Source organism: Leopardus geoffroyi, chromosome A1 (assembly GCF_018350155.1).
Source record: "Leopardus geoffroyi isolate Oge1 chromosome A1, O.geoffroyi_Oge1_pat1.0, whole genome shotgun sequence".
In the NCBI taxonomy this organism is placed as follows: domain Eukaryota; kingdom Metazoa; phylum Chordata; class Mammalia; order Carnivora; family Felidae; genus Leopardus; species Leopardus geoffroyi.
The window spans coordinates 156,356,562-156,370,236 of NC_059326.1; the positions used below are offsets into that span (position 1 = coordinate 156,356,562).

Below are 13,675 nucleotides of genomic sequence, written 5' to 3' on the forward strand. Positions count from 1 at the left end.
TTGTTCTCTATCATTAGGAGTCTCTTGTGATTTGTTTCCCTTTCTTCTCATTATCACGCCTTTCCCACATGTTCATCTCTTTTGTTTCTTAAATTCCACATATGAATGAAATCATATTGGTCTTTCTCTGATTGACTTATTTCGTTTAGCATAATACATTCTTAGCTCCATCTACATTGTTGCAAATGACATGATTTCATTCTTTTTGATGGCTGAATAATATTCCATTTGTGTGTGTGTGTGTGTGTGTGTGTACATACACTTAAACACACACACACACACACGCACACACACATCTTCTTCATCCAGTCATCAGTCAATGGACACCTGGGTTGCTTCCATAATTTGGCTATTGTAGATAATGCTGCTATAAACATAGGAGTGCGTATATCCCTTTGAATTAACGTTTTTGTATTTTGGGGGCGGTGAGTTCCCAGTAATGTGATTCCTGAATTGTAGAGTAATTCTATTTTTAACTTTTTGAGGAAACTCCATACTGTTTTCGACAGTGACCACACCAGTATGCATTCCCACCAACAGTGCAGGAGGGTTCCTTTTTCTCCACATCCTCACCAAAACTTTTTGTTTATTGTGTTTTAAATTTTAGCCATTCTGACAGGTGCGAGGTGGTATCTCAATAAATTTTGGTTTGCATTTCCCTGATGATGAAGGATGTTGAGCATCTTTTCACGTGTCTGTTGGCCATCTTGATGTCTTCTTTGGAGAAATGTCTGTTCATGTCTCTGTCCATTTTTTTAATTGGATTGCTTTCTGGGTGTTGAGTTTGATAAGTTCTTTATATATTTTGGATATTAACTCCTTCTCTGATATGCCATTTGCAAATATCTTCTCCCATTCTGTAGAATGTCTTTTAGTTTTGTTAATTGTTTCCTTTGCTGTGCAGAAGTTTTTATTTTGATATAGTCCCAATGGTTTATTTTTGCTTTTATATCTCTTGCCTTTGGAGACATATCTAGAAAAATGTTGCTACAGATGATGTCAGAGAAATTACTGCCTGTGCTCTCTTCTAGGATTTTTATAGTTTCAGGTCTCACATTTACATCTTTAATCTATTTTGAAATTAAGGATTCATTCTTTGTGTTGTGTATTCTATGGGTTGAAAATGCATAATGGTATGTGTCCACCATTACTCTATCATATAGAATAATTTCACTGTTCCAGGAGTCTCCTGTGCTCCATCTAGTCACCGCTGTCCTTCTCTTCCCTTGCCTTGAAAACCACTGCTCTTTACCATCTCTATACTTTTGTTTTTTCCAGAAGTTCATTAAATCGGAATCATATAGTATGTAGTCTTTTCAGATTGGCTTCTCTCATTTAGCAGTATGCATTTAAGAGTCCTCCATGTATTTTTGTGGCTTGATATCTCATTTGTTTTTATCATTGAATAATATTTCATTTTCTGGATGCACCACAATTTGTTTATGCATTCACCTACTAAAGGACATCTTGGTTACTTCCAAGGTTTGGCAGTTATGAATAAAGCTGCTAAAAACACACACATGATGGTTTTTATGTGAACATAAGTTTTTAATTCATTTGCATAAATACCTGGGAATGTGATTACTGGGTCATATAAGACAGTGTTTAGCTTTATAAGATACAATGAAATCATCTTCTAAAGAGGCTATACTATTTTACATTCTTATCAGCAGTGAGCGAGAGTTCCTGTGGCTTCACGTCTTTGTAAGACTTTGGTGGTGTTAGTGTTTTAGATTTTAGCCATTCTAATAAGTATGTAGTGGTATCTCTTTGTTTCACTTTCCATTTCCCTGATGACATATGATGCTGGGCATGTTTTCATATGCTTATTTCCCATCTGTATATCTTATTTGGTAAGGAGTCTGTTCAGATCGTTTGCCCTTTTTTTAAATTGAGGTTTTTTGTTTTTTGTTTTTTTTGGTTGTTGTTGTTTTCTTGTTGAATTTTAAGAGTTCTTTGCATATTTAAGATACAAGTCCTTTACCAGAGATGTGTTTTGCAAACATTTTTCTCAGTCTATGGCTTGTCTTCTTATCCTCTTAACTACCATAACTTTTTACTTGGCAATTTCACTTCAGAAGTATACTGCCAGATACATAGGTGCTCATATAAGACATAGTTTCAAGGAAATCTGTTGTGTCATTGTTTGTGGTAGCAAACGGAGAGGAAAAAAGAACCCTACATGCTCATCAGTTAGGAACTGGTGAAATTATGGTACATGCACCAATGGAAAATTATTCAGCTATTAGAAAGAATGAGGTCTTTCTATATAACTGTTAATAAAAAAGCAGCTCTGCATCGTATGACAAGATTCCGTGTTATTTTAACTTGGTGAATAGTAGTTGTCCCTAAAAAGGAAAACTACACAAGTAGAGTGGAAAAAGACTTCATTTACAGTCTACTCTTTTGTCTTCTTAAAAGTTTTCCAATATGCATGGACTACTATTCAAAACAAATTTTAAAGAAGAAGACATAATAAAGATAAAATTGTTAATGACGTGAAGGGACAATGCTTAGATTCTTAATGTCACCTTACTTTTCTACAGATAGCTCATAAAGCCAGCTAATTTAAAAAGATACTTACTCTGGAAAAATAACACTAGTTCAAAGTACAAGCTTTGCAGATCTATTTCTGGAGATAACTATCTGCCATTGTGCAGCTATCATTTAAGACTTACAAAAAAAGTTAATTATCTTATATTTGTCTTTTCACTTCCAAATACATTATGCTTATTCACTCAAAGTAATATGTCTTGATGTTTATACAAACCATTTGCCTATTTTCAAGATGAATAAAAAAAGCTAAGCTTCCCAAGACTTCTGTTGCTGGTAAGCAATTCTACAGTAAGACAGAAAATGAATTATGAAGCTGTTATGCTAACTTTTAGGATACAATCTTTCCCCCCAAAATTAAAAAAAAATTTTTTTAAACCTAATCCTATATAAAGAGCAGAGGGTATCATTTTAAGGCAGTATTAGTAGGACCGATTCTAGACTAATAAGATATCTTACGGTTTTAGTGAATTATGGCACCTTTGCATTCACTTGAAATTCCAAATGGTCAACATCAAAATTTGGCACTGTCAAACTTTATGAGCTCTGTGAACATGTGCAAAGTATTTTACCTATTTAAATATACATTGAAAATTCTATTCACTTACTAGCATTGTCTAGAAAAGTAGATCATTTTTGGCTCATCACTCTAAAACATAGTTATTTATATACAGTCAACACTGGTTTCCTTAAGAGGATGCCCAGATTAAGGACCTCAGTAGAGTGCAGAGGGTCACAGGAATGCCAGCTGCGTAACAGTCTCTCCCTAAAGAGTTCGCTGTGGTTCATTTTACATTTCTGGTTAGTTTCCACACTGTCGCTTTCTTTCATAGAGAGTAGAGGTTGGCAGTACTTCCCTGTGACATCCACTTTCACACCCAAATTGGTCTTCATAGGCTCCCATTGTGTGCACTACAAAGCAACTTGCCTTGTTGGCAGCTCTAAGTGGGAACTACAAGTCTTTCTTTTCTTCACTGTTCTTTTCTGGCTCACAAGCAACCTCCCACCAAAAGCTGAATCTGTGGAAGAGACTACATCCAAGAGATAATACTATGAAAAAGTATGAAGAGAAGCCCAGGTGGCCACCTTGCAAATTTCCAATGTGGAAGCCTTCGACCTCTCTGCCCAAGAAACAGCTAAAGTCCTAGTGTAATGAGCTTTACAAACCCTAGGAGCCTCTTTACCTTAACTACATACGCCTCCCTAATACAATCCCTTAACCATCTAGCTAAGGAACTCTTAGAAGCCATTTGACCCCTCTTAAGACCCCCTAAGAGTACAAACAATCTTTCAGAAGATCTGAAATCTTTGATTCTTCTGAGACAAACCCTAAGTGTTCTTCTTACATCCAATTGAAGCAGCCATTGCTCTTTGTCATTGCTGGGGCTAAAGAAAAATGAGGGCCAAGAAACCTCCTGGTTTAGATAAATCTCAGATGCCACCTTTGGAAAATTTGAGGAACTGCCCGAAGAACAACTTTATTCCAAAGGAGCATTAGAAGTGCCCCATAAATCAAACCTGAGGCCACTCCAGAAGACATGATCAACTAAAAGAAATACAGTAAGGCACCATTACAGTCAAATAATGTGCTATCATTTACTGAAATGACCAAAACAGAAAACCATCAAGTCGTGACGAAAAAACAAAACGAAACAAAAAACCAAATAAATATAATAACTAAATATCTTTTTTTTCTCTGAAAATGCTTATGTCTCTACAAAATCTATTGTATCATATTCAAATTACTAAGAGCATGGCCAATTTAGCTAAATTGACGATATAATGGTAAACATCAAAGTAAAAAGTAAAATATTTAATCATCTTTATATTTTCTCTGTGTGATGTTAAGCACCTGGATATTTTTAAAACATCTGGACAATAAGAAAAAAAAAAAGAAACCCTCACTTTCATCACATTGTTTTGGTTACATGGACATAGTAGGCAACTCTTTCCAAGATCTTTATTAGCAAAATATGCTCCAATCAAAAGAAATACACAGGAAACCAAATGACTTGATCTTTTTTTTTTTTTTTTTTCGCTATTCCCTCCCACACAAGATTTCCAAGCAAAACATTAACTATCAGGATAACTTAAGATGCATTTGGTTTCTTTAATCATCCATTTCAAGGAATCTTTTCCTTCCTGATTAAAAAAAAAAACTATGCTTTTGATAAGAATTGATTAACTTGGCTGTACTGAATAAAACATTTAAGTTTTTCTTGACAATTTCCCTCAAGATCACTCTTTTCAGGGAGCCATTTATATAAAGTTATGTCAGATTAAATCAATCTTAGCTTTGTTTTAAAAAACATGAATTTCAACAATGAAGAACGCATATATCACAAGGGGATAGTCTAGTACTTAAGATATTTCTTATACCTGTCCTTCAAAATACCTTCCACATACTACGTTCAATAACCCACAACTGTGTTTCTATAATGCATTCTTATTAATGTGAACTTGAGTTACTTTTATCTGCCATGCTGCTTATATGACAAATTTGGGTAAGGCATTATATGTAGCATAATTATATATTTTCTCTGTTGATTTTATTCTTTAATGATAACTATTTCTCTCAAATATATAGCGTTTGCAAGTCTCAACATTTCTTGGTCTTAATCTAAATAAGTTGGACCAGCTTTTCCTTTTCTCCTTTTATTCTGAAATTAGTATGTCAAACCTCTGCCTCAATCATTAGCCATTAAGTTTTGTATCTTCATAATACTTCTCTAAGACAATTCTGATTTTGAATTTATGCTGCTCTTTAAAGGAATAAAGTTCTTAAAATCCACCTAATTTCTCTAGAGCCTAGTGTTGGACCAATATGAGTCCAAAGAGGTAAGAGGCTATATGTGTTGGAGTCCACTCTATTTCTTGATTCACACTTCAGAAAAGATCTGCTAGAGATGTGGATGAGAGATGCAAAATCATAGCCAACCATGGTGGATGAGTACCAACATCAACTGTCAACTGCTTGAGGCACCAACTTGTCACTAAAAGATTAGGATGTCATATTTATCTATCAGATCTTTCTCTGACCCAGTCAGTTAAATCTAGAAGACCCGCTAGAGTTCATATTATCTCCTAATTAAATCTACTTTTCCATTCTGTCTTTTAATTTTCATATTTTCTGTCTTTATATTTTTATTATTTTCCTATTAGACTTTTTAATAGCTTTTAGAAACCTGAAATCCACCTCCATTTTTCTTCAAATTATCTCCAAACTTGAAAAAATGATCTACTTTACTTTATAATTTCACAGTGCTACTTAAATGTAATCTGACACATAGAAGTATAAGCTATGCTTAAATCGAAAGAAACTTAGACCCTATAACTTTCCCAATATTATTCACCCAGGCAAATTAACTAAAGAAATGGAAAAGTAAACATATTAAAGTATATGTAATTTCTTACTAAGAAATTGGGTTTTGAAATCTTCTGATTGATTGTTAATCATTTGGTTTTCTCACGTCATTTTGCAAACGCAGCCACAAGCTCTATTAATTGTCCTTAACATGATATATGGTATCGTGCAAAAGAGAACTTTGTATGGTTTATTCTGATACAGATGAAAATATTTGGAAGTACAGATAGGAACACAGGGAACATATTTTAACTATCTAGATTTTGAAATCTAGAAACATTATTTCAACATACGTGGCACAGTTTGCCTCGAAAGGATTTTGTGAAGACTAAACTTAAAACATTATATAATTATTATTACTTTTATAACAGCTCTCATTTACTGATTGTGACCTACTAGACATTCTTTTAAATACGTAACACTAAATCATTGAATTCCCACAACCCTACATAACATAATGAGATCTGAAGCATGTAGTAGTAACAAAAGAGAGAGAGAGAGAGAGAGAGAGAGAGAGAGAGAGATAGAGAAAGTTAGTTTAGTCCTACACCATCATTTTGAAGATGAGAAAACAGAGGTCTAAAAAAATGAACTATCTTGCCTAAAGTCATCTGGCAGCTAGTAGCAGAAGAGGAGATACTACATCATCCACTTGTTTTTTCCATAGGCTTGTTTTTTCCATAGGCTAGGCTGTGTTTCTCTGAATTAAAAAAAAAAACAAAAATCTGATTTTATCTAAAGATCATTATCCAGAATTGACCTCCAATGCTTGTTAATTAGAATTATGGAGTTTGCCACGTATAAAGGATGAAAATATAATTCTATGGTGTGTATTATATTTAATATTTATTTAAAGAATTCTATCATGCATTTTTTTTTCAAGTAATGGTATAGATTTAGTGGCAGGAAGTGAAAACAGAGAGAAGAGTTGATTTACAAATTTAAACAAAGGAGCATGTTACCTGAAGGATTTCTGGGTGTCTTGAGTGATATAAATATTTCTTCCAATAATTCATCAACATTTTCTTCCAGCTTCAAAAAGGATTTTACGAGCTGTGCTAAGAATTTGAGTTCATTTATGGAGAGGAAAAAGTTTCTTCCTTTCTGTGAACATTCGGGTGTAACTGTGAAAGAGAAGATCTATTTGTACATTTTATTTGTTTTCTCAGTAAATACTGAAACAATCTATGTGCTTCCATAAACCATCAAAACTAACAAGTTCAATAAGTAAACCAAGTTTGTTATTAAGAAATGAATATAGGGGCGCCTAGGTGGCTCAGTCAGTTGAACGTCCAACTCTTGCATTGCCTTGCATTGGGCTCTGCACTTATCTTTTAAGATTCTGTCTCTCCCACTGCCACCTTCACGTTTGTGTTCTCTCTCTCTAATAATTAAAAAAAAAATGCATATAAAATCTCCTAAAAGAGTCTTTTCTTTAGGGAAACTGGGGATGAGTATTCTGTTTGATACAACTATGACAACTAAATAATTATATTGATTCTCAGAGTTATAAACAGGAAGGTGATTTGTTGTTGTAAAATCATATACAATTTTATTTTTTTAAGTCTGTCACAACTTGAATCTAGTCACAAGGGAACATCACAAACCCAAATTGACAGAAAGTGTAGAAACAGCTGGTCTGTATTCTTTAAAAGTGGTATGTCATGAAACACAGAGACTAGGAAACGTTCTAGTCAAAAGGAGTTTAAAAAGACATGACAACAGAAATCAATACATGATCAGTGTTTTATTTTACTTTATTTTATTTTTTTTACAAAGAACATTATTGGGATAATTTGGTAAAATGTGAGTAAGGTCTACAATCTGATGCTCTTATTTCATGATTGTTAATTTTCTGATATGGATAACTATACTGTGATTATGAAAGAGAATGCCCTTGTTTTTAAGAAATATAGTGAAGTATACAAGGACAAATATCTGTAATTTATTCTCAGTTCAGGAAAAAAAAAGTTTTCAGAGACAGTGAATGCAAAGGTAGAAATGTGGTAAATTATTAACATTTGATGAATCTGGATAATTTTTGTAAGTATGAAATTAAAATAAAAATTTAATTTAAAAGAAAAAGTGACAAGACAAAAGGAGTTTTCAAGACCTTAGAAGGATTCCTCCTATATCATTAAAAAGAAGCAACCTAATTGTTAAATCTAGACTACATAATTCATGAAATCATGTTTAAAAATAACTTCAGTCTAAGTAATTGTGATATCTATTGCTTTCATAAGAACAAAACAACTTAAAATAAATAAAGATTGATTTTTCCCTTTTATAATTAGTGTTTTCTTCTTTTGTAATTACATCACACTACCATCTGAATACAGAAAAATATCTTAAACTTCAAGCATATGGAGAATAGAACTAACCTCACCAAATGACACTGTGGACCAAGTTTTCAAAGATTTAAAGAATTCTTTATTAATGTCACTTCTTAAAACATACATGGCATTTAAGAACTATCTTGAGGCTTAATAACAAATTGAAAAATCTGCACTCTTGTAAGGTAAGCATACAATCCCTTTGGTGAGAAAACACGTGGAAAGTCTCTTAGAAATAATGTAAGGCCTGGTGATTCCATGTGAAAAAGTTTACCTTCATCACATGGATCTAAAAGGAGGGTTCCAAACGTGTGACAATTTAATGGGTAATCCACTTCATTTCAGTTACATTTTAAAACGCTGGCATCAGACTTGTAACCGTATGATAGAGGTTTTCACTGAGGACCAAAAATGTCATGGTACCTCTGCGGATAATTTGAGAGAGACCCTGTCAGCCAACTTAAACAGTGGAATTTAATCCTGTTCTTGAAGCGTAAAACAAGGCTTTAAAAAAAAACCAAAAAAAACCCACAAGTGCCTACAAAAACTATTTCATCTCTAATTTGATATTAGGCCCACATACATTAAAGTCTACCTCTAAACAGCCCTGCTCACACCTGTCATTCACCCACAGGCATGCCAGAGAACATAAACATGGACAATCAGCATATAACTAAGATTCTACCATGAAAATCATGACCCAAAAATGAAAAGAAAAGAGAATAAACATACTGTGAATCATTTAGCTGTTGCTTGACTCTCATTTTGCCTGTTTGATTTCTTTTGGGCTTTGCTCATGTGGTTGAAGGGTCTGGTTTAACCTTCTAAATCTTAAAGGTGTTCCTTTGGAACTAAATATAAGCCAAATTTTCAGACTTGAAGAATTCTTCTTCATTCTTTAATAGTTTAGCTAGAAAAATAAGAAGGCTTTGTGTAGCTCCATTCTCATTACAAGTATTGTGTTTATAAAGTAAGCAAAGAAACACACACCTTCCGAAAACATCTTTGAGGGTCAAAACCCTCTAACCTAACAGTGCTACTTGTTTAAAAATTATGTAAGGTTGGGGCACCTGGGAGGCTCAGTTGGCTAATCGTCTGACTTTGGCTCAGGTCATGATTTCATGATTCATGGGTTCAAGCCCTGGGTCAGGCTCTGTGCTGACAGCTCAGAGCCTGGAGCCTGCTTTGGATTCTATGTCTCCCTGTCTCTCTGCCCCTCCCCTGCTTGGTTATCTCCCTCCCTCTCTCTCTCTCTCTCTCTCAAAAATAAATAAACATGAAAAAAAATTATGTAGGGCCTGAGGATTCCATATGAAGAGGTCTTACCTTCATGATCTGGATTTAGAATAATCTTGTATTGCAGAAATTTAACAATATTGAGTGCTAAAGGCTTTTCAATTCAATGCATCTTTACAACTTCATAGTGAAAGAGGACAGAAAAATATGTGTGACCTAAATCTAATCATTTTTGTCCCCAAGAAGCAATGATTATGGTAGAGGTCCATTAATTAGTAGTCCTTATTTCCTATTACTATTAGCTCAGTGTTCTCCCAAGGGCTATTGTGAAGGTTCTTAATTTATGGAAAAATAATTCTGTGATAAATTCATTTTGTGGAAGTCCATTTAAAGCAAAATTAAACACAAAGGATGGACTAGCATAGCCCAAACTTGTCTTATTCTCCCTACAATATCTCCCAGGACTAGAGTTCTACTCATCACATCTTAGCTCATAATTTCTATTTGCCTACACATATCTATTTTTCTGTGTCTCAGACTCTTCACTGTCAACAAAATTAGGAAAGGGTTTCCCCTTTTACTTTTGCTTTCAGTCAATTAATCTTTTTTTCCTCTTTCTTTCACCATTCTGTTTGTCCTCTCCTCCAACTCACCTCCCCAGGAAATCTTACCTGAATACAATCAATTCATCTTCCCTGCTAAACTAATCTGGCCTTTTATCTATTTTTTTTCCTAAACATTATATGACTGTCTTCTTTCAAGAAACTTTGGGCATACAGGCTTATCCACAGGCAAATATGTTTAGCTGTCCACCAATCACTGCTATAAAATACCTGAAATAATGATTGTCAGTTTATTATAGGATGAGTTCTATGATTCTTAAAAAATATAAAATTCTTCTAAATCCTAATAATATTATAAACAAAGGTTACATTTCCATCTTAGGGTAAGACTTTGATTTACCATTAACTAACAATGAATAAGTCCATGTTGAGGGTTTTTCCCCCCTCCCCCATATTATTTTAATAAAAATTTTTCTAAAATATGATTCCCTGCTTTATTATTTAGTATTTAGAACACAATTAAAATTTTTATTCATGACAGAGTTATGATAAAAGTTTTTTATATGCTCCACTGAAAGATGAATATCTGTCCCTCATCAAAGGGCATTTCTCAAACCTCATTCTACAAGGATTCTATGATCAAATAGGTTTAGAAATCACTACATACTAAATGCTACTTAAAGAGACCCGCAATGCAAATTAGCATATTAAAATCTATTTACTTTTATAATAATGTAAATTTAAAAAAAAACAATGTTTCTCAAACTTTTTTGAGACACCAGTTTACCAACAAATCTATTAACTTTTGGGATGTTCTCAAACAGCAGTGTTGTATAGGGCACACTGGTTTAGATTACAGAACTACTTGAGTATTTATATCTGACTTGTAGTCTTTCCTCCAATTGTTAGACCTTTAGCAGAGGGTTCTTGTTGCTGGCTTTGTGACTAATTTTACCAGTATTTGCTTCCATTTGTAAACTACTGCTCCTCATAGCATCATAGTATTCTGCAGACCCCTTTGAGAAACTAATCAAAGTCTCCTAAATCCCTATGGACCCTCTCATTGAAAAAAAAAAAAAAAAGAAAAAAGAAAAAAATCTATGTAGTCATTGTTTCAGGGCTTAAACAGAACCACCTGAAGTCCATTATGGCTCTCACAGGGCACTGTGGTCCAGGACCTCCTGAATTGTTAAAAATGCATATATATTCCTTGGCCATCACCAGATGCCTGTTAAACAAGTGTCTCAATTGAGTTTTCCACCTATTGGAGTTTGAGACCACTGCCTGAGGAGTCCATGAATTCTAGTTAAAAACTGTTATGGTAGAAAACTACTCTCTGGATATCAGAAAATCTGGGGATTTGGGTCTTAGAAAGTCAACCAAAGAGGTGCTATTGTGTAAAACAATGACTTAAAAGAGAAATGTTCCCTTTTTTCTGATTTCTGATTTTTTAAAAATTTCTGGAGGAAATATAGAACAATAGTAGGAAATTTCTAAAAGCATATCTTACACATCTGCTCTGGGCAAAAGAACTGCTCCTAGAAAAACACCCAAAGAATAGTTGTGGTTTTATAGGCACATTCATCACAAATGTGAAATGATTTCCATGAGGCCCAAGATTATTTCCAGTGTATTCATCATAATATTTCAAGAACACAGCATAATTTCTTACACAAAGTGGGCACTAAAAACAAAACAAAACAAAACAAAACAAAACAAAACAAACAAACAAACAAAAAAATTGGTTAAAAAAAAATGTATGAAATTCCACAGGTCCTAGAAGTAGGTAGGTTTGTCTCAGAACAAAGAAAGATTTTATACCTCTTCCTGAAATGCATTCTTCAAAACAATGACTATAGATTGGGTCAATAAATAAATAGATAAATAAACAAACACATGCATAAATAAATACAGTATTATATACACTTTTTTTTAGTATTTAGTTAGACAAAAGAAATTTGAAGATTATTTCTAAAATAGAAAATGTGTGCAAAAAATATATATAAACTCAATTATGAGCTGGGAACCTGATAGAGCATATTGATAAAACTGACTCTAAAATAGGATTTTTTGTATGTGTTAACAAAAATAAAATTAGGGGTGCCTGGGTGGCTCAGTTGGTTGAATGTCTGACTCTTGGTTTCAGCTCAAGTCATGCTCTCAGGGTTGTGGGATTGAGCCCTGCGTTGGGCTACACACTGAGCTTGGAGCCTGCTTTGGACTTTCTCTCTCTCTGTCTCTCTCTCTCTCTGTCTCTCTCTCTCTCTCTCCCTCCCTCCTTCCCTCTGCCCCTCTCCCTAGGTCGCACGCTCTCTCTAAAAAAAAATAAAAATAAAAATAAATTAAATATACTTTAGGTAACATCGTATGCCAACTATACACACACAAAAAAAAGAGTATACTTAAGAAAAATATCTTACCACGAAAAAATATGCACAGATATTCATAGAAATATTGTTCTAAAATTAAAAAACCTCTTCTCTCTTCAAATATATATACACACACATATATATACATATGCATCATAATATACATTATATGGATATATCACTCATAAAGAATATAGACTATAGACTCTACACTTACAAGGGTTTTTCACCTAGTGACTAATAGTTAGAATCTTAACTCCATTCTCTGATAGCAAAATTAAGGAAATTGAAAACAAATCTTGAGAAACATTAGGGCTCCTCACACTTGATCCACAACAAAGGAGTATTTGGATTAATTATCAAAGTCCAGCTAAATCAGACAAACCATAAAAGTACAGGTAGTTGCTGAAAGAACACATATTATTTTTCAAAACCATTAGCAACAGAATTCTTGTTAATAATAGCATTAAGATACAGGAGAAAATGAGAAGCTTGAAAATCAGATAATCTGAAGCTGGTGGATCAGTATAATAGGATAAAAGAAGCACATTTTAGTTTTCCCAAGAAAAACGAACACTAGCCACTCTATTATTGACCGTAAATGGATCCATTTTCAGTGAGGCGTATTCTTGGTGCCACCAGACAAATGATGTAAAAAAGAGGTAACACACAAAAGCTGCTGGAAGGCTCATTATTGCAGATGAAATTCATGGCATAATCCAAATGGAATATATTTATTTCAGTAAAGAAAACTTTTTAACAATATTATAAAAGAAGTCAGCAGGGACCACATGGGAACAAATAATAAGCAGTACTTTTCCCAGTACCCAAGTCACTTCCTGAGAGCAGGTGGGACTTTGGAGTACACTGTCGTATTCCAGAAGTCTGAATGAGCACTGTGCCTCCCGGAGCGCCTGCGCCTGCCTCCATGGAGCCACACAGCAGGGGAAGGAAAGAATGCACACACTATGTCCCCAAGTGTGTAAGGAATCTTCTTTGTCATGTTAGCCTAATAAGAACCTGGAAAATCATGGACAACCTACAGGCATTTCTTTTTGTCACCATAAAGAAGAAATTAAAGCTATTTTCCCCTTTTGCTTTGGCATTATTTTTTTTTAACTTTTAGTTATTTTTCAAATATATACAAGTAGGAACACATTTTTTTAAATGTTTATGTATTTTTGAAGGAGCTAGAGACAGAGTGTGAGTGGGGGAAAGGCAGGGAGAGAGGGAGACGCAGAATCTGAAGCTGGCTCC

The 13,675-nt window shown here is 34.0% G+C and overlaps 1 protein-coding gene across 4 annotated transcripts in view; it reads right to left on the minus strand.

Moving 5' to 3' along the window:
* KIAA0825 (KIAA0825 ortholog) overlaps positions 1-13,675 on the minus strand; it is a 396,110-nt gene that overhangs the window by 280,234 nt on the left and 102,201 nt on the right. For all 4 annotated transcript variants that reach the window (XM_045498038.1, XM_045498057.1, XM_045498048.1 and 1 more), the window contains one exon: positions 6,880-7,041. In XM_045498038.1, coding sequence (XP_045353994.1) covers positions 6,880-7,041 — 162 coding nt within the window. The remainder of the gene's footprint in view (positions 1-6,879; positions 7,042-13,675) is intronic.